The following is a 19,856-nucleotide window of genomic DNA, read 5'->3' as shown; positions in this document are numbered from 1 at the left end:
TCTCTCTTTGAGCACCTGAAAAAAAAAAAAAGAAAGGCTGAGGAGATGTTGGGTTTTGAGTTTGAGATGACAATTTGTAATAACAAGAGTTAGATCAGCATTAAAACATGAGTTAAAAGCTTGTAAATTCCATTGCCTATCAGGAGCAATAAAATCTACAATATTAAAAGAAGCCAGGTCAATGTCTCAGTTGATAAAGGTAGGCAACCTAAATAGAGGCACATTAAAAATCCAAAGATCAAGATAAACATTAATAGAAGTACCAGAACCAATCATCCAAATAAGAAACTTCTGCAACTGGGCGCCAATAATACTGATTTTGTTCCAAATAATAGAGTATTTATGGGATCCATGATAACTGGTCCAAAAGCCTCTAAAATTATATTTAGCTTGAAGCAACTGAAACCCTAAGAAAGTGGGATGAAGAATAAGATTAATAGCTATTCTGCCCATTAATGCCAACTGCCTATTTCTTAAGATTTGCAGGCCAAGACCACCATGATTTTTTGGCTTGGAGATTTTGGACCATACAAGCATATGAAGGCTTCTTTGACTTGAAGGATAACCCTATAAGAAGACTGAAAACTCTTTCTCTGTAAAATTAAGAATTGAATAGGCAAGTGAACTGAATGCATGGCATAAAGGGAAACAGAAGTTCATTGCAGAAGGGTTGCTTTATCGGTAAATGATATAGAGTCTTCCAATTCCACCCATTTATTTTGTTGTCCAGCTTTCCTATAAGATAATTAAAGTCACATGCAGATAAAGAAGCAGCAGATAAAGATATGCCCAAATAATTCCAAACATCTCTTTTAATTGACATTTGCAAGATATGAAAAGACTACTCCTTAATAGAAGAACCAATATTAAGGCTAAAGGTGATGTGAGACTTGGAATAGTTAACTGCCCAATAGTATCACAGTAAGCTTCCAAAATATATTTCAACATTAAGACATCACCAGCAACTCGGGCAACTAAAAGACAATCATCAGCAAATAAGATGTCGGAGATTACTGGGTCTTGTGGTCTTGGTTTACAAGCTCGGAAACGTTACAACTGAACTGTTCCATGAAAATAAGTAGTGAGTAATTCAAAGCCAAGGATAGATAAATATGGGGATAAAGGATGTCCTTGATGCAGTCCACAAGAGATCGGGAACCAATCCAAGGGAGAGCCATTTATAAGAAAAGCAAATTAGAGGTGTGAAACACAAGTAAGAACCTAGAAAATAAACTTATCATGAAAGTTAAATACTTGGAGAAGATGTGTTAGATAACCCCATTGAAATCAATCAAAAGCTTTTTCCATGTTGATCTTAAGAGCATGAGGCATTTACTATTATTTTAATTCCACAGTGCTTGCAGTAGGCAAAGGCAGGCAATTAACATTGTTGTGTGAACTAGCTGATACAGCTTCAACTTTCGTAAGATATGATTTGTCAAAGCCAAGTGTTTCTCGAACACCCGTAGAACTAGATAGAAATGTTTAGAGGATTTTAGAAGATCTCACAAGTTAGGACTGCTGCTCTTGCATCCACAGAATCTCTCTGCAGATCACAAATCAGGATGGATATACACTGACCTCTAGCAGAGGTCCAAATTTGATCTAAAAAGGTGTTTTTGCGCAAACAGCCAGGTCAGGCTTGTGGCATTTTGGGTTACGGGGGACTTGGTTTAGACAACACTTTCCACTCACGTACACCTGATTTACCTCATGGAGTTCATCTTCGACAATTATACATGGTGCGATAATCCTCATCATGGTGCCCCGCTCAATTATCAGTTCAAATAAATTATCAGCGTGTATTAAGAATCTCCACACCGTGGGCAATTTTACGATTTTCGAACTACTCGATGCCCAACGACCATCTCCTATTAAGTGCAAGTCCTCCGACCATCCGCCATGGAAGTTGAGTCTTTACACTCTCGTGAAGGCGAGTGGCAGGAAAAGCAACAAGCTTTACCCAATTCAAAGTGTAATTCCGTAGGCGCCGATGGCGACTTTTTACCAGCTACTTGAATCGGGCACCGTCTTTAGCACATGTACATTGACAAAGAAAATACTGGGTTTCCATGCGTGTATCTCCCAAAATAGAATCAATTACCTGCGAGACTAACCGTAACCCTCCTGAGTCTTCATGGACAATTTTGCTACCATCCGGCACTCTGCTCTTGTTATCCAAGAAAGCATGTATTTCTCGTAGGAACGTCCATGAACTTCAAATGTTTCCATTTGGTCTACGGAGCCCACCAGCCCTGTTGCATGACTGGAACGAAAACTTGATGACATACATCATAACTAGCTGCCAACAAACACGCCACTGCAGACAGAAATACAGCAGAATATACTTGTCAGAAAAAATATCCAGGTCTACCGGAACTCCTTTGTTTAGATCCATAAACCCTCCCTTACTCCAGACATGGGACCAGCCATGGTGGTGCAAAAAATCAATATTAAGAGAATTAACAATTAAGTACTAAGATTATGTAACTAAACAGATCCATTAGGTAGCAAATACATCAAACGAGAGTATGATAGTCAGATTAGGTTGCAGAGCCCAAACTCTGAAATGTAACTGCCTTATATCAAACATCTAGCTGATATCACCTTTGATGTCATAACTGCATCTAAAACTCAAGAAAGATGGCTTTGTGGCATCAATGGTGACCATACATTTGAGCAGAATCATACTGGCCTCCGTATCCAGGCTGTGGAGACGCACTCTTCACATAACCAACTGGTGCGGTACCTGGATGATTGCCAAAACCTGTCTGAGAGGGAACGGACTGCTCGTAGTAGCCTGATGGGTTTGATGGTGGCTGAGCATACCCTGGCTGACTGCTTGCAGGTGGTGGTACACCATATCCTGAACTCGGGGCAGTATTGCCATAACCTGCATCAGCTGACCCACCATGATACCCATAATTCACATTGCTAGAGACTGGTTCAACATAGCCTTGTTGGGATGATGGGTACTGCCCATAACCACCAGGTTGTGAGCCTGGTTGGGTATAAGCAGGCACCGGTTGTCCACTTTGACCATAGCCAGGAGCAGCCGGACCACTATGCTGGGAATAAGCAGCCAATGGTGGCTGTGGATACCCATCCATAGCACCTGACGCAGGATAAGTCTGATTATAAGCAGGTGCCGGCTGCTGCGAAGGTGCACTTGAACTATATGGATATGATTGTTGAGTGGGTGCACTTGATCCATAGGATGAAGATCCAGAGCCCTGATACATAGGATCTCCTGGCTGACTTGCTCTAGGTGGCCCATAAGATGGAGGCATTTCTTGAGGTGGTGCACCATAAGATGGCTTGCTGTAAGCCTGCTGTTGACCATAGCCTGGCTGTGGTGCTGCTTGTTGTCCATAGACACCTGGCTGCGAGCCCATGGGCTGTTGCCCATAAAACTGCTGGCTAGTTGCTTGGTTATCATACTTTGGCTCATTATAGCCATGCCCATAGTTCTGCTGTGTAGGGGCAGGCTGTGCGTAAGGTGTTGGTTGACCATAAACTGGAGCTTGAGACTGCCCATAGTTATAGTTCACAGAAGCAGGGGTTGATGCTAGAGAAGGGTTAGGCACTGGGTTAGATGGTTGGCTGTCAGCTGCCTGGCCACCTTGACCATAGTAGTCGTAGCCACCACTTGGATGTGTGCTATGAACAGGAGCTACTGGCTTCTGATCCCAGCCTGCACCATAGCCACCTCTCGGAGGCGGCTGCTGCGAATAGCTGCCATACGGTTGAGGATATTGTGTTGTCTGTAGTGGTGGATACATACCTCTTTGCTGGTAGTCATTACCCATGGTTGGTCGTGTTGGCACTGTTGCCGAGGATCCCCACTGGGCTACTCCTGTAGGCCCCCGGGGGCGAAAACCTTGCTGACTGTATCCACCAGAGAGTGGTGAGGGCCTTGTAGGAGCCTGTAAAAATCAAGTTTCAGATAGTCGAAACAGTGCAGTCCATGATTTTTCAGTAAGCATCAGGAAGTATACTCAGGGTGCTGATTTCGATGGACCCCAAACAGATTGTGAAAAGAATATTAATAATCCAGAACCAAAACCAGGCATTAATATTATAAGTATTCAGGGATATGAAGCAAAATATATATATATAATGAAAATTGATATAAGAATCAAAATTTGGAACAGGTAACAGAGTTATAAACCATTTGCAGAGGAACATGGTCCAACATGAAACTAATAATGCAGATAAATTGGTATACCAGTCAAAATTGTATATGCATGCAAACAGGGATATACAAGCAAGTTAACACCTATTACAAAAGGATAGCATAATTATGTCAAAGAGTAATATTTTGAGTGGCCATGCTTACCAGACAACTTGTAAGAAGCCCATTCTTGTGAATTCACAGTCACCTTAACCATCAGTGTTATTATCCGAAAAAAATCAGGTGACAGCAGTAGAAAACCATCAATCAAGCATAACAAAAATGACTTAGTGCTACATCCAGCTTTCTGAAGTCAGAACCAAAGGAAAAATAGCAATTACAGCTTCAATGTGACTTTACACGACCATTGCAATTGTTGCACATACTTGAAGATTTCCATCAAGTGTCAATGTGAATTAGGTTGTATAGCTACCTCTTGTTCTTACGGTAAAAGAAAGATCTCATGATCTATATGCCTTAAAAGATCAAGTCAGTGGTAACTCCTCTAAAATTGCAGGTCAATGCTTTTGATGCTTGATACAAAATCTATAAAAATAGCATGTAAGTGCCAAACAATGTTGAATGAAACATAATTTTACATAAGCAATATTAAGTAATAATTTGCAATATTGTCAGAAGGGACAGAAGTTCAGCCAAGGTTTTTAACAGCACATTTTGGGCCCTCATGGAGCATGCTCAAACATCGATAACAAGTCAGAAAGGGATCAACTAGAGAATAATAAGCCATTTCCAATTGCCTAGAAAGAGTGTTGCATCTCAACCAGGAAACTCAAATGGTAGAGTACAAAGGTGAGCGACCACGTTTTTAAGATATGCAAAGGTGAAAGATACATTCCAAACATCATTATAGTTACCAGGATATTTAAAGACAGATTAACAAGGATGCAGACATTGAATATAGTAAAGCCAAGGAATATGACATCATACAAAAGATTATGAATTCGGGTAGGGGTGCAAACAAACTGACTGAGCCGAGTATCAGGCTGCTCAGGCTCGGATGTGGTCTATAGGCTCAGGCTTGACATTTCATGTTCAAGCTCGGCTCTAATGAGCCGATAAAGCTTCCTTTTAGTTCTGCAGCTCATCCCCAATCAGGCTCAGCTTGTTTACAAGCCGAGCAGTTGGTCCTCACTTGTTTTCTGACTTAACTGAGCTTGAACTAAGCCATCGTCAAGGTGATCCCAAGCTGCTCGTGAGCAGCTTGGAACATTTGCAGCCCTAAGTTTAGGCACAAGATGTGGAATGAAAATGAACAAGGTTTAAAACCTTTCCTTTGAAAATTCAGAGACGCAATATCGAAAGACCAGGACTATGAATGAAAAGTTTGAACTGATATCCTGCTAAAGTCCGGAGATCGCTGACCTTGAAAACCTTCAATGCTGGGTTTTCATGAACATTACAGGACTCATGTTGTTTTGAAGGCATTCTGGAGTTATTGTAAAGAGAACATTTTCTATAACATATAACTAAATCTAACTCATTAAAAAGCTCAGTGATCTTTCCAAAGTCATCCTTTTGGTTTATATCATACTCTCAATCCAAGTTGAGTATTAACAGACAGCAGATGTAAATGAATGGAATCCTTTGTGAATAAGGTTGCTGTATTCTTGGGAACAGAAATATGAACCATCTAGCAAAAGGTTCAGTGAAATCAAGGAGACGGTTACTGGTGGCCATTATAGTCCCCCCTCCCCCCGAAAAATAAGAAGCTTACCATAGTTTGGAATGAAGTCAAAAGAAGACTTGCCCAGGGGGAAAAAGAAGCAGAGACAAGAAAACTCAAAATAATCCTGAAAGATCAGCATTACAGCTTGCAAATCTGTCAGTAGTCCTCAATGACCCACAAGCAAATAGATAATTTAGGAAGTCATGCAGCCATTCGTTTTTATCAGGGGAAAAGCAGCTCTTGGTCACAGTCATACCAATCAGTTTAGCTGATGCATATTTAAACGACACTCAAATTCTTAAATTTAAAAAAAGGTAACCTGGTATGAAAAAAGATGCAGACGTTATGTTCTTCAACGATCTTTCTATAATCATGCAGCATGACTTGCACAATATCGCATGAATCAAAAATCATATTTCATGGGACTCTAGGATGGGGAAAGATATACAATGTAACCAAGAGGAACCTATGCTGTTCTGATAATGCATGAGACTTGAACAGCAATCACTACAAAAATAAAATATGAATATGCAAAATGAACATGAAAGTGAAACAGGGCAGCAGTTGAACAAACAACAACATAATGAAGAAATTTGAAAATTTGGAAGTCATACAAGAGCACAATAAGATGCATTGTCTCAAATCACACACAATCTCAACGGCAGTAGCGTAAAATTAAGAGCATAGGCATGATATGCTTCAAAATTACGAATACATAGATACCATGCAAGCACTAATTTATCAAGACTTTATCTAGAATGGCGCATTATCTGAACACTGTGCAAGCATGGAACATTCCAGCCACTACAAAACACCAAGGCCATCACGACAGTCTTACAAATTTATGAATTTGATTCTTAAGTCTTAAGCAGTCTTACCAACTATAAAAATTCTTCAATTGGCAAGGGTTATAGCCTCATATCCCACTTCTGTAGATGAGAGTGAAGAATGGAAGTTTATTGCTACACCAAGAAACCAATGTTGACCTCAAGTGAAAGGTATAGCCATATCTGCATTATGAAAGCCAACCATATACAAATTGGCACCTTCAGAATAAATAAACCATCGCAACTGGCATCAAGTGAGTTTCACGTGGATCATGCATGAATAGGGCAAGTGTTGCTATATTATATCCACACAAAAATCTCTCATTCTCCAAAGAACGAATATCTGCATAGCTTTCGTCCTTCATGCAGTTGATGAAAAAAGGGTGTTCATTTGTAAACATGCAGATATCTCATTAGATGTTTTCATGCATAGCATCTTGCCATTTTCCTAGACAGAAGGTGCCTATGCGACACTGAAATGCAAAGATCCACATTGTAATGACAACTAAGATGCATATAGAGAACTTTGTCATACAAGTTCAGGAATATATCTCAAAGAAAAAATCCGGGATGGTGACTTTTAGAAAGAAAATATCCAAATACATTCCTTGTAATCAGGGTTGTAAAAGACCGCCAAAACCTAAACCTGTGAAAGTAACAGCCAGTACTACAAGCCAGATACTACAAGCCAGCACTACACCTCATTGTAAGTTTGCTCGAAGAAGGTTCATATATGAAAATTTTAGCAATAAGGATGCTCATTCACACAATTATGTAGCATGCTTTTCTTTTGCAAACTTTCATGTTAACCCATTGCTATCACTACCTATACAAGAAGCTCTTGCTTCAAGAGCAAACCTAATTGAGATTGTTTTTGGCACACCAAATTTTTAGAGAACATCCACAGTATTAGTTCTTGATACCAGTTAAACCTCCTAAAATTATCATGATAAGCCCCAGTTTGTGCAGTAAAATGGTAAAAAAAAAAAAAAAAAATTGTCACTTTCAATAACCAAGATTAGCTATATAGAACTAAATCAACCAAATTTGACACCTCCACAAAAGCATCTATTTTCTACACACCATCACCTCAAGTGTCATGAGCCATAATTGCAATGACCAAAAGATGACAAGAACACTTCTTCAAAAGAAAAAGAATCTATGGTGTGATACAAGTGATCATGCTACACAAATCCTATGATAATCTTTTTTGTGAGAAATTTTCAAATTATAATTTCCAAAAATACAAGAGAATCACTGCACTATCCTATTCATGTTTGTTACACGCGGACTGAGCAAACCTATACAAGATAGAATCACTAACCATACCTTAGAACATCACTACACAGTTCTTTCTTGGGACACTGTCTTATTAAACAATTTTCCCTTCCAAGATGAATCAAACATACAATAGATTCCAGCAATTCTGCTCCAGATTCAAAACAGAGCAATGCTCCAAGCACCAATAGATGAGCCCAAAAAGAATACCTCACTCACATGTCAAGAAATTCCAGGCTGCTAATAACATAATCATGTAAGACACCGACCTTTATGAGGGTGTCACATCCAAGTGGCCATCTAAAGCTTTATTCTTCAGAGTTCGGTATCATATAAACTCATGCTTTTTCAAAATGTTTTTTTTTATAAGAAAAAAAGAAAGAAAAAAAACAAGCGAAAGAAACATCTAGCGATGTGCAAACCACAACTTCTATGTCAAAATATAAATTGATGATTGAAGCCTCGCCCGATGATGAACATCTGCCAACTCCCAAGCACAAGTCTCAAAATCAGTTGACATCAACCTGAATGGAGGAGGCAAACAACCTATTAGACAGCATTATTCCTTATTTTTCCTCCATCTACCTCTAGCAAGAGGCCCTTGTCCAAGATTATCTAGTTTTGAAAACTGATCTGACAGCCTTCCTTAGGCAGGAATCTAGAAAAATAACTTCTTTTTTTTTTTTTGCTCAGGCTTCTAAATCTTCTCTCTGTTTTGTTGGTAAGATGATCGAAAAAAATGAACATCAGTAGATTACAAAAATCTGATGAAGCATTCCTTTTCATTCTCTAGAAGAGGATTAAGCATTTACAACCAAAACCCTGTTTAGAAGTTCATCTTCTCTGGAAGTTTCAAGTATCAATTTTTCACTTCAAGATTCACACATGCAATAATATCCAAAAAGAATAATGAAACTGGAGAAATTTGTTAGTTTTTCTGGAGAGGATGAGACAACTCTGCACCTTGCATATGGTACTTGTCTTTGGAGAGAATTTTTCCTAAGCCTTCAAAAAAAAATGGATCTCTTTACGCAGGTTAAAACTTATGTGGAAATTGTCAAAAGGATTGTGATGGACATTTACATTACACAATGTGATTGAAGGTTCAAGAGAAGATTAGAAGGAAACAAGTTAGAATAGTGGTGTATTAGATAAGGATTGCCATTTGCACAAAACATTTGACCCGACGACTATGAGTGAAGGAGTAGTGAATGGATTGTACCCAGAATGGAAGCATCCACTTATCAACGAGGGAGATTGAGATCAAGAATAAACTAGTGGTGGAAAGGCTGGGACACAGTTTATATATGGGCCACCCTTTCATCTTAGCAGCAGCCAAGACATCATCTTGTTTTGAACCCTTTTACCTTCTGTTTCAAAAATTTATTGCAACCATTAACCATCAAAAGATGGACCGTACAATCATACCACAAGTATATGCATTCGTACATGCATTTGCTCAAGTGTCGTGCAACTAGAACACTTATCTAAAGACTAATTTATCTCATTACTTGCAAAATCATCTGTGGTCAGGCTCTGCAACTTGGGTCGAACTTCTTCCGTTGGTCTATTTTTAACCTCAACTCCTAATACTAACATCAGCAACATCTCCATCAAACTTTCCAAGATGTCACTCATAGGGTATTAGCTGAAAAATACATTGTCACACATGAAAAATTGATGAACAAAATTTGCTCCAGAAAATTCCCTAAAACTGATCCCAAAAAAAAAAAATTCAGAGCTACACTACTGAGGATTAAGCCAACATTGAATCCTACAAAGCATTACAAAAATATGTAGTTAAGAAAATGGAAGCAAAACATCAATAATGTGACAAGCATATCAAATATATAATGAGTGAATAACAGAACTAAACTAAATTTGGTAAATCATATTACCCTGCCCCTGCAATGTAATGTTGGCCCATAAACCAGAGGGTAGATTTATCCCACATAAGACAGATGAAAACAAACAATCTTCATAGTTATTTGCTTAAGTGCATAATATTGACAGCTTGAGCTTCATGAACAGACCTGATTCATAACTTCCTTGATCATTTCTTTGGCAGATTCAATTTGTTTTTTGTTTCCAGTTATACGGACGGTCCTTTCCTTCGATGAATCGCCTTCAGGTAGATGTTGTGGGATCAACTAAAAAACAAAGACACAAGGTCAACAATTGAGTTCATAACAAAACAGCAAATTGGCATGATTCTTAAAAGAAAAGAGAACAATAACTGTTTGATGAGTGGTAACCATGCTACCTGAATGCGAGCACCAGATCTGGTCTGTAGATTCTTAATTGTCTCACCGCCCTTGCCTATAATCAACCCCACCTACAGAATGCAGAAATATAAACTGGCAGAGAAAGCAAAAGCAAAAAAATATAAAACAAATAATCAGGCACAGAATAGTCACCTTTTCATTTGGAACTTTTATTTCAGTTTGTTCTCCACCAGATTGTACAGTACTAAAACCCCTAGCTACAAGTGATGGGGAGCCCCCAGCATCAGCCTAAAAGAGAGGGAGAAATATAATAAGAAATTACTTCATCTTCAGCTTCCATACACCCGAAGGAGTAGACAAATATGGTCAAGGTTAGAAACACCATGATATAATATGATGTCAAATTAAATGAACCTCAGCTATGACATCCTTTATCAGCTGTTTTGCCTTGTTGATATTTTCAACAGTTCCTATCAATTCCACAGGTCGAGTAGTGGAGTGCGGATCTGCTTCAGCATCTCTTGTGATTTGAATTTTTGCCCCTGAATTAATTTGCAAGTACTTGATTGTATCCCCAGCTTTACCAATAAGAACACCGACCTGTACAAAATGCCTCCAACAATCAACTTGTGGAAAGGTTCTTGTTTGAATTTGATTGAGAAAATATAGACACAATGCATGCACTAACAGGAGCTGAAATTGTCTCAGCTAAATGATATATAAATATGTTAACTTTGTCACTCAGAATTGAAGAAAAGAACAATATCATCCACTTTCTAAGAAAAAAAGTGTGTGCATACTACATATAGACCTAAGGGTGAAAACGGACCACATAATCTGTCCAGATTCATTTCTATATTGGAAAACATCCAGACATGGATAAAAATTGCAGCATTTGACTAATATCGATATATGTATCCATCAAAAAATATGGATAAACATATAGATAGACAATTATCTAATACATATCCGATTGCCTAGCATTATTTATAAACCTACTTAGTCTTGTATAGCTCTTATGAACTTTTAAAGTGACAAAATTATTAATTTACCTTTTACATGGTGATCAGGTGATATCTTTGATTTATTGATTCATAAAGCCTAACTATCATTTTATATCCAGATTTATAACCGTACTGTTGATATACAATTTGCATCCATGTAGCTTAAACAAATATGGATACGAATCTTAACATCCAAATAAAATCCACATTTTTACACCTGTCTGCTTCTAATATGCCAATCCAGTGCGAAGTCCATCTGCAAGTGCTAACCCTGATAGCACCAGAGCTTGGTACTCTAGGAATGCATATTACTTTTACATCCCAAATTTCTTCAATAGTTCATTATATAAAATGTGACTACTTCATGACTTCAGATTTTTTTTTCCTTTAAACTTTTAATTATATGGATGTACACAAGCAATCCAGAAAAATAAGAAACAAAATGTATACAAACAAATTCTAAAATAAGCTAATATTATCGCAAGAAACCAAAAAAAGAAAAATTTTAATTGCTTTGTAGTATTTGCTAAAATAGGAGCTTTATGGAACAAGAAAAGCAACTAGTTTGGCCCATCTGCCAAAATGGACCAACAAAATACTACTGAAAAATAATTTCTTCCACAAAACCATCCCTTAAGCAGCACCAGATTATCTTTCTGGTAATTAACATAAGTATCTCATAACTATCTACAAAACAAATTCTAGAACAAATGGTACATGAGGACTAGATCCTCTACCATTTAGCACCACAATAATAATTATCAGGTTTGAAAGATAGAGTTTTGATGTCTTTTTTATTATTTAAGATAATTTTTATTTTCATTCGAACACAACTTTATCATTATACAAGAAAGATATCAATATACTAGTAGAAAAAAATAGAGAGAACCATATTTTCTTTGAGTGATTAACAACTAGGAGCAACTTATTACAAAAGGTACATAGCTTTGCCAATTTAGGATATTGCTTGGCAGATGCATAGGATGGTAAGGGAATAAGTTCAAGCAATTCAAAACACTAATTGTTTCCTCAAATTTCACAACAATTACATTGACACCTACATGCAAAAAAGCAAAAAGTTGCCTCATTCTGTCAATCTGTTATTATTAATGCTCGGTCCAGCAAACAGCCAATAGTAACTTACAAAAGCGATCGATGACCGGCTTCTAAATCATGGCAAGCCATGGCTTTTTTTTTATCAAACTTTTGAGAAATACTATGTCTTTCTAACCGTTGTAAGTATCTTTACTATGCTGCATGAATCACATCTTTTTTTTTTTTTTTGAGAGGCCAGGGGCCAAGTCAAGTGGTAACTGAGGCCGCAGATTAAGGAGGATGTTACTGTGGTAGATGAAGCATGTAGAGCTCCTCTTTTCTACCACGTTGGAAAGAAAACATAATTTTCAGTTTTCACCGCTAATTTAGTATAACTTTCAAGCATCATAGGAAAAGAAGTTTTCATATAAATACTTCCTTACATGCCATGTTTGCCAATAAAAAGGCTTGCAGAACAACCACTCTTTTAATGAAAACAATCTCATGCACAAATGATGGTTACCACAACATGCAATTACTAAGGAAAATTATGGCAATAAAAGAATCACATAAGAGAAATCACCTTGCTGTTAGGAACTTCAATCTTATCAGAAGAAGTTGCTAGCTCAACTGAAGGCTGCTGTCCTGCTGAGGGAAGACTGCCTTGCTGAGAATCCTCAGGAGTAGACTTCTCAAGATTCTCTGGAGGAACCTGCTGAACATTTTGAGCAGAAGCAAGCTGACCATTCATTGGTGGAGCCTCAGGTTTCTGCACTTCATGACCTCTATCAGCAGCTGTCGACAGAAACAAGAGAATAACTGTTACATTTCATATTCAACTGTTCGAATTTCAGCACCATCACAGTGGTCTGAGCAAAATTTGCCCAAAAATAACGATCTTCCCACGTGTTAGAGCTGTATTTTTTTTTTAAAAAAAAAATAAAGGAAAGAGGGGAGAGGGGGGAGCCAAGGAGCATTTACAACCTGCAAACTGCACAAGGCCACCAGCCACATGAGGTCCAAATTTACATGCATGTCAATGGAAACAATCCACAAGCTACATTTACCACCACCTTGATAGGCAGGCATCACTAGGCCTTAATGTAGCTTCCACACCAAACAAGTACTGGCATGTCGTACACACAGCATGTTAACTTGTCCACATGTGTGGACAGCTATACCATGCCCTTTTTTTATGGACTTGCTCAAAACAAATTGAAACCTCAGATTTATGAAGATCGATCCTCAAGATATGTGGGCAGCTGGGTGCGTTCAACTACATGTGTGGGCAGCTGTGACATGCCTCTTCTACAAAATTGCTTCAAACAAACCGAAACTTCATTTTGATGAAGAGAGCAGGCGGGTGGGAGGTACACTCAACATGTCAGCTCCTCTACATGCCTCTTCTAAATTCCTACTTTATGTATTTACTCCAAACAAAATGAAAACCTCATTTTGATGACTATCAATCCTCAAATTATTGATTTGCTTATAGTGGAAATCTTTCCTAGATGAAGTTTAATGCCTAGTAAAACCATCATTCCTGCGGTCTGTACCATACATATTTCATTAGTCATAGCATCTTCTATCTAAAATGGCAGTCGATTTTGGGATTTTTTTTCCAATGAAACATTACAGGATCCTATGAAGTAGGTGAGGAATGCCATTTAGGAATAAAGCTCCGTTTGCTCTTTTTTCCCCCATTTTCTGGACACTCATAGAGTGGATTCCATTCCGATGGGGCAAGAGTGGGAGACCCAAGCACCTAAAAGAGGAAGAGGAAAGAAATTAAAAGAGACAAATACCCAATTCACTAGTTCCTTCATCCGGAAGTAGTTGCTCGGCATCAATCTCCTCTGGCTTTGGTTCAGCGCCCAGCATGTCATCCGACTTCGCCTTTTCAAACACTGCAGCGGGAATCTCACTGGTTAGCATTCCTATGAGGTAGATCACAGATCACAAGGCTTCTAAAACCAAATCAAATGTCGGAAAATCCTAAAAAGAGATAAAATCTACAACCCTAATCAATAACCTTTATTCTACCGTGATAAAACCCTAAGCTCCAAGAAAGACCGAGAAATCAAGAAAACGTCAACGAGAACGAACCGAACCCAATCATCCAGCGTCATAAACGAAATCGTTATGACCGATACCTGAGCCGTCGATCTCTCCCTCCAGGCGGGCAGGCTCGGCCTCGCCGGCGCCGGTGGCGATCTCCTTCGCCTCCGGCCCCGACTCATCGGCGGCCAGCGCCGGGTCGTCGGTCGCGACCTCCTGCTTCTTGGGTGGGGCCTCTTCGTCCTCGCCAGGCTCGAGATCGCCCAGCTTCCTCTTGTGATCCGCGGCGGAGGGTGCGATCTCTTCCACGGCAGCCGTGGCGTCCTCGTGGAGAGCCTCCGCTCCGTTCACCGCTTCTTCTTCCGCCGGAACCGACGGCGCCGCCGCTGCGTCGGTATCCGCCATTTGGGCAAGAAAGGAAATGGCTTGGGTCGGAGAGTGAGAGGATTTGGAAAGAAGCGGTGGAGTGGAGATAAAGGGTTTTAGCGGCCTCTGGATCGAGAGAGTTGGAGACGCCTTGCTTTTATAGTAGGGTTGGCATCCTTCGATGGGCCTGCCACTACATGGGCCGTCGGAAAACTAAATGGACCAAATTTAGAGAAATTCTTTTGTTTATTGGACTACATTTTTCAATACATATTTAATATTTATAATTTTATTTTTTTATTTAAAAATTTAAATAATAAAAATATTTTTTTAAAATTATGATATTTTTTAAAAAAATTATAATACTCTTTCACAAAATTATGACATCCCTTCTCTTCCAAAAAAAAATTATGACACCTTTCACAGAATTATGACATCCCTTCATAAAAATTATGACATTCCTCATTCACAGAATTATAACACTTCTTTATAAAAATTATAACACCCCTTCACAAAAATTATGACACCTCTTCTTCATAGAGGTGTCATAATTTTTGTGAATGAGTATCATAATTTTTGTGAAAGGATGTCATAATTCTTAAGAAGGAATGTCATAATTTTTTTCAAAAGACAGAGATGTCATAATTTTTATGAAGAGATATCATAACCAAAAGACAGGAGTATTTTTATCATACAAAATTTTTAAATGAAAATATGATCAACGGGCATTAAATGTGCATTAAAAAGTGGTGACTATATGGACCAATCGGACAAGGCGGTGCACTCCACATCGGATTTTCTACATCACCCGCGATGCACAAAAAATTTTTTCATAAAGGGGTATTTTCGTCATACAAAATTTTTAAATGAAAAAGACTATCTGCAGGCATTAAATGCGCGTTAGAAAGTGGTGACTATGTGGATCAATCGAACAAGATGGTGCATTCCACATCGGATTTTCTACACCGTCCACGGTGCTCAAAGAATTTTCTCAAGCTATCATCTCGGATTAGCACGACAACTATGGAACACCTCAGGTCTTCAAGCTATTACCAGGACCACTGACTCAAGGGCAGAGCCATATCTATGCAGAGCAACTTGCGTCTGGTCTATTGTAGGGTCTGCTCGGCATACTCCATTGCCTCAGCAGACCAATGCCTTAATGTGTGGGTTGTTTCTATTCTCACAGCCATCTCGCTTCATGATGTGTGTGATAGCTATCCACCCCGAGTGGATAGACTTAGGCATAATCGACTCCTCTAATTTTGCGAGAGTGATTAAGGATTAAATTATCTTGTCCGTAATGGCATGTTCAATGATCTTACAATCTCATGATCATACGATCTCACAGCTGTTCGACAATCTTCTATATAAGCAACCAAAGCTCCGAGGATCAAGGTAAGTCAATCAATCCTTCTCAGAGAACTCACTGGAAAAATTCTTTATGCACCGCAGGCGGTGTAGAAAATTCGATGTGGAGCACACCACCTTGTCCGATTGGTCCATATAGTCATCACTTTTCAATACGCATTTAATACATGCAGATCATTTTTTTCATTTAAAAATTTTGTATGATGAAAATACCCCTACCCTTTGGTTATGACACTCCTTTATAAAACTTATGACACCCCCGTCCTTTGAAAAAAATTATGACACCACTTCTTAAAAATTATGATACTCCTTAAAAATTATGACATACCTTCACAAAAATTATGACACCTCTATGAAGGAGGGGTGTCATAATTTTTATGAAGGGATATCATAATTTTTGTGAAAGGATGTCATAATTTTTGTAAAGGGATGTCATAATTCTATGAAGAAGATATATCATAATTTTTATGAAGGGATGTCATAATTCTGTAAAGGGGTGTTATAATTTTTTTGAAAGAAAAGAGGTGTCATAGTTTTTGTAAAAGAATGTCATAATTTTTAAGAATAGGTGTCATAATTTTTAAGAAGAACATTTTCGTCATTCAAAATTTTAAATGAAAAAGTAAAACTATGGACATTAAATACGCGTTGGAAAGCGGTGACTACGTAGTCTAATAGAATGAAGCGGTGCGCTTCACATCAGATTTTCTATACCGCGGATGGTGCATAAAGAATTTCTCGATTTAATATTAGGGAAAATTCTTTGTGCACCGCGGACGATGTAGAAAATCTGACATAGAGTGCCCGTTTTGTCTGATTGGTCTACATAACCACTACTTTTCAATACATATTTAATGTCTGCAGTTTTATTTTTCATTTAAAATTTTAAATGACGAAAATGCCCCTCTTATTTGAAGCAAATTATGACTTTCTGCGTCAAATTATGACTTCCTGCATGCAGTATGTGATAATATGGTCCAGGATGTCATAATATGAGAGAGGTATTTTTATCCAATCACTTTCGAATGCACATTTAATGGTCATAGTTTTGCTTTTTCATTTAATTTTTTGAATTACAAAAATATTCTTCATTTTTAAAAAAAATTGTGACATCCTACGTTAAATTGTGACTTTCTGCACGTAGGATATCATAACATGACCCAAGATATCATAATATGGAAAGGATATTTTTGTCTAATCATTTTTTAACATATATTTAATGCCTACAGTTTTACTTTTTGTTTGAAAATTTTGAATGATAAAAATTCTCCTGTTGTTTGAAAAAAAATTATGACATATTACAACATCCAGTATCAAATTATGACTTATTGCATGCCGGATGTCATAATATGGATATAGGATGTCATGATTTTTTTCAAAGAGCAGAGATATTTTCATCATTTAAATTTTTAAATAAAAAAATAAAATTAAAAATATTAAATATGTGTTAAAAAATGATAACTACATGAATCAATCAAATAAGACGGTGTCCTTCATGTCTGATTTTCTACACCGCCTGCGGTGCACAGAGAATTTCTCTTAATATTGGTCCCATTTGTAACGCAATATGTGACTTAGGATTGAATGACCACTAGCATTCTGCACAGACAATAATAAAATCTTTTAATAAAAATTATTTTATATTATAAATAATATATATTAACTAATATTTTTTTAATCCATGAATTTGAGTTTAGTTCTAATCAAAAGGGTTTAGATAAGTATAATTTCTAATTAAAGAAGTAAATTAGAAAATTTTTATTTTTATAGAATTCTAGAATTTTTTTTATTTTTCTATGATGGGATTAGGGGACAAGAATCCAATTGATTTGTATTCATGATATGGCATGTTTAATTTTAATCCATGAATTTTTGAGTATAGAAGCTTAGTTCTAATCAAAAAGATTTTAGGTAAGTGAAATTTTTAATTAAAAAAGATAAATTTAAAAATTCTTGTTTTCATATAATTTTAGAAAAGATAAATCTTTTTCATGGTGGGTTTGATTTTCTATGTATTTTTAAGATTTTTTTTGAAAATTTTGAATAAAGTAGAGATTTCTACCTCCTATCTACTCAATGAATATAGAGATTGTTATTATAATTCCAAACATATCTCATGTAAATAAAAGTGTATGTTTGAGAATATTCTCACATGAAGGGCTAAGGTCATATAAATTTAATCCTTTCCAAACCCCACAATTGCTAGAGCTCTGTACATTGAGCTACCTTTTTTTTTATTGGTTAGAATAACTTTTTTGAAACTCTTGAAAGATTTTTGTTTGAATTTTTGAATTTTAGATTTGTTAAGAAATAAATAATCAAGTCGATTAAGATGCCTAAAAAGGTCATTTGCAGGTAGGGTGAAAATTGGATTAGATGCGGATCTGATATGAGTATATTCATATGCATATTTGTTTTATTTGATGAATATAGATATGAATATGGATGTTAATCGGAAGTAAAAATTTATATCCATATTTATTGTAAACGGATCTAGATACAAATCAGATACTTGAAGGATGAATATAAATATATATATATAAATTGAATAATTAAATTTTATGGCTACAAAATCGAGGATATTACTTAATTGATAGTAAATCAAATTAATAGCATATTAATATGATTATATATATATTTTAAAAATTTTTAAGTGATATATAAAATTAAATAGGATTATAAATTGAACCGGATATTTGGATATGGATTAAGTAGTTGTTTATTTACATTTATATATATTTTTCTTTAACAGATATGAATGCAGATAAAGATATGAGTCAGATGCTCAAATTTTTATCCATATTCGGATAGATTCATTTATGAAAATGGGTCCGAATGAATATTATCCAGTCCACTTTTATTCCTATTTGTAGGATAGATATTAGTTTCGATGTCAATTGGATAAAAGTTTAGGCCTTCAAACTCGATTTCATCATCATCCAACTTGTTTACTATGTTGGTCCAAAAGATCCAATACAGACCATTCTCATCCTCACTAATTTGAATTTAGTTTATGCTTACTATCATATTAAACACATAGCATTTAAGAAAATATCCAAAATATTTATAAAAATAATATCCTAATATGTCAGTCGAATAATTATTCGAAACTAAAAGTTTTAAGTGACATTCATGAATCTAGGATTTAGTGAAGGTCAGTCGTCCTAAAACAAATTCAGGCTGCCAAAGATGAAGTTTGATGATTTTACTTTTCAATAAAAATAGGTTAAACTTGCATATTGGTATTAAATTTTTCTTTTTTAGTTAATTGCATGGTGTGCTGATGGGGTTTTATTCCATCAAATGCATTTTTCTTCTTAGTGCTTATATTAGAAAGAGGTCTAAGTTTTACTCAAAATGTTACCGTCCCCAAGTTATATTTAAGAAAAATATAATACTTGTCAATATAGGTTAATGTTCAGATTATTCATCGTTTTATTGGGTTGATCCAAATTTATACCAAAACTCAAAGGGCACAAGTTGCTCTCAAGCCTAGTCTAGATAGATCTTTTATCTACTTGTTTGATTTTTGTTTACTTCCCCATCTCCAGTAATTGATGGAGAATTTTTTAGTTTCAAGGCTTGTTTAGATATTCCCATAACATTTGGCTCAAAATTCTATAGGAATCAAGTTTGGCCAATCTAGCTCATATTTTCTAAGAACCTATTCAAATCCAACCTAAATCTTAATGTTTCGATTAGAGAAAGAAAAAAAAGACCTCCCATAAAGTTTTGGGATAGATAGTATTTGGTTGATACAGAACAACCTTTAATGGATGGCTTAGTTTATGGGCTCTATAGATTTTTTAGTCCAATTCTATAAAAATATCC

At 36.6% G+C, this 19,856-nt stretch overlaps 1 protein-coding gene across 1 annotated transcript; it reads right to left on the bottom strand.

Annotated features, from left to right (window-relative positions):
- Positions 1 to 2,453: 2,453 nt before the first annotated feature.
- Positions 2,454 to 14,777, bottom strand: LOC105038542 (uncharacterized). The gene is made up of 8 exons (XM_010914384.4): positions 14,384 to 14,777; positions 14,036 to 14,137; positions 12,814 to 13,025; positions 10,606 to 10,791; positions 10,384 to 10,479; positions 10,230 to 10,301; positions 10,000 to 10,116; positions 2,454 to 3,926 (listed from the first exon to the last, which is right to left on the bottom strand). Exons 1-8 carry the CDS (start codon positions 14,691 to 14,693, stop codon positions 2,658 to 2,660), a joined length of 2,364 nt encoding a protein of 787 aa, XP_010912686.1. The 5' UTR covers positions 14,694 to 14,777; the 3' UTR covers positions 2,454 to 2,657.
- Positions 14,778 to 19,856: the final 5,079 nt, after the last annotated feature.

Source organism: Elaeis guineensis, chromosome 1, assembly GCF_000442705.2.
Source record: "Elaeis guineensis isolate ETL-2024a chromosome 1, EG11, whole genome shotgun sequence".
NCBI classification, from domain to species: Eukaryota; Viridiplantae; Streptophyta; class Magnoliopsida; order Arecales; family Arecaceae; genus Elaeis; species Elaeis guineensis.
The sequence above is the reverse complement of the archived record's forward strand: the minus strand, read 5'-3'. Positions and strand labels throughout refer to the sequence as shown.

Excerpts from the sequence above, each read along its gene's own strand:
- LOC105038542 (XM_010914384.4), bottom strand. The coding sequence starts at position 14,693 with ATGGCGGATACCGACGCAGCGGCGGCGCCGTCGGTTCCGGCGGAAGAA. Across the intron at positions 10,480-10,605 it reads TAAAGGATGTCATAGCTGAG|GCTGATGCTGGGGGCTCCCC; the intron begins GTTCATTTAATT and ends CCTCTCTTTTAG. Across the intron at positions 3,927-9,999 it reads TCAAGGAAGTTATGAATCAG|GCTCCTACAAGGCCCTCACC; the intron begins GTCTGTTCATGA and ends TGATTTTTACAG.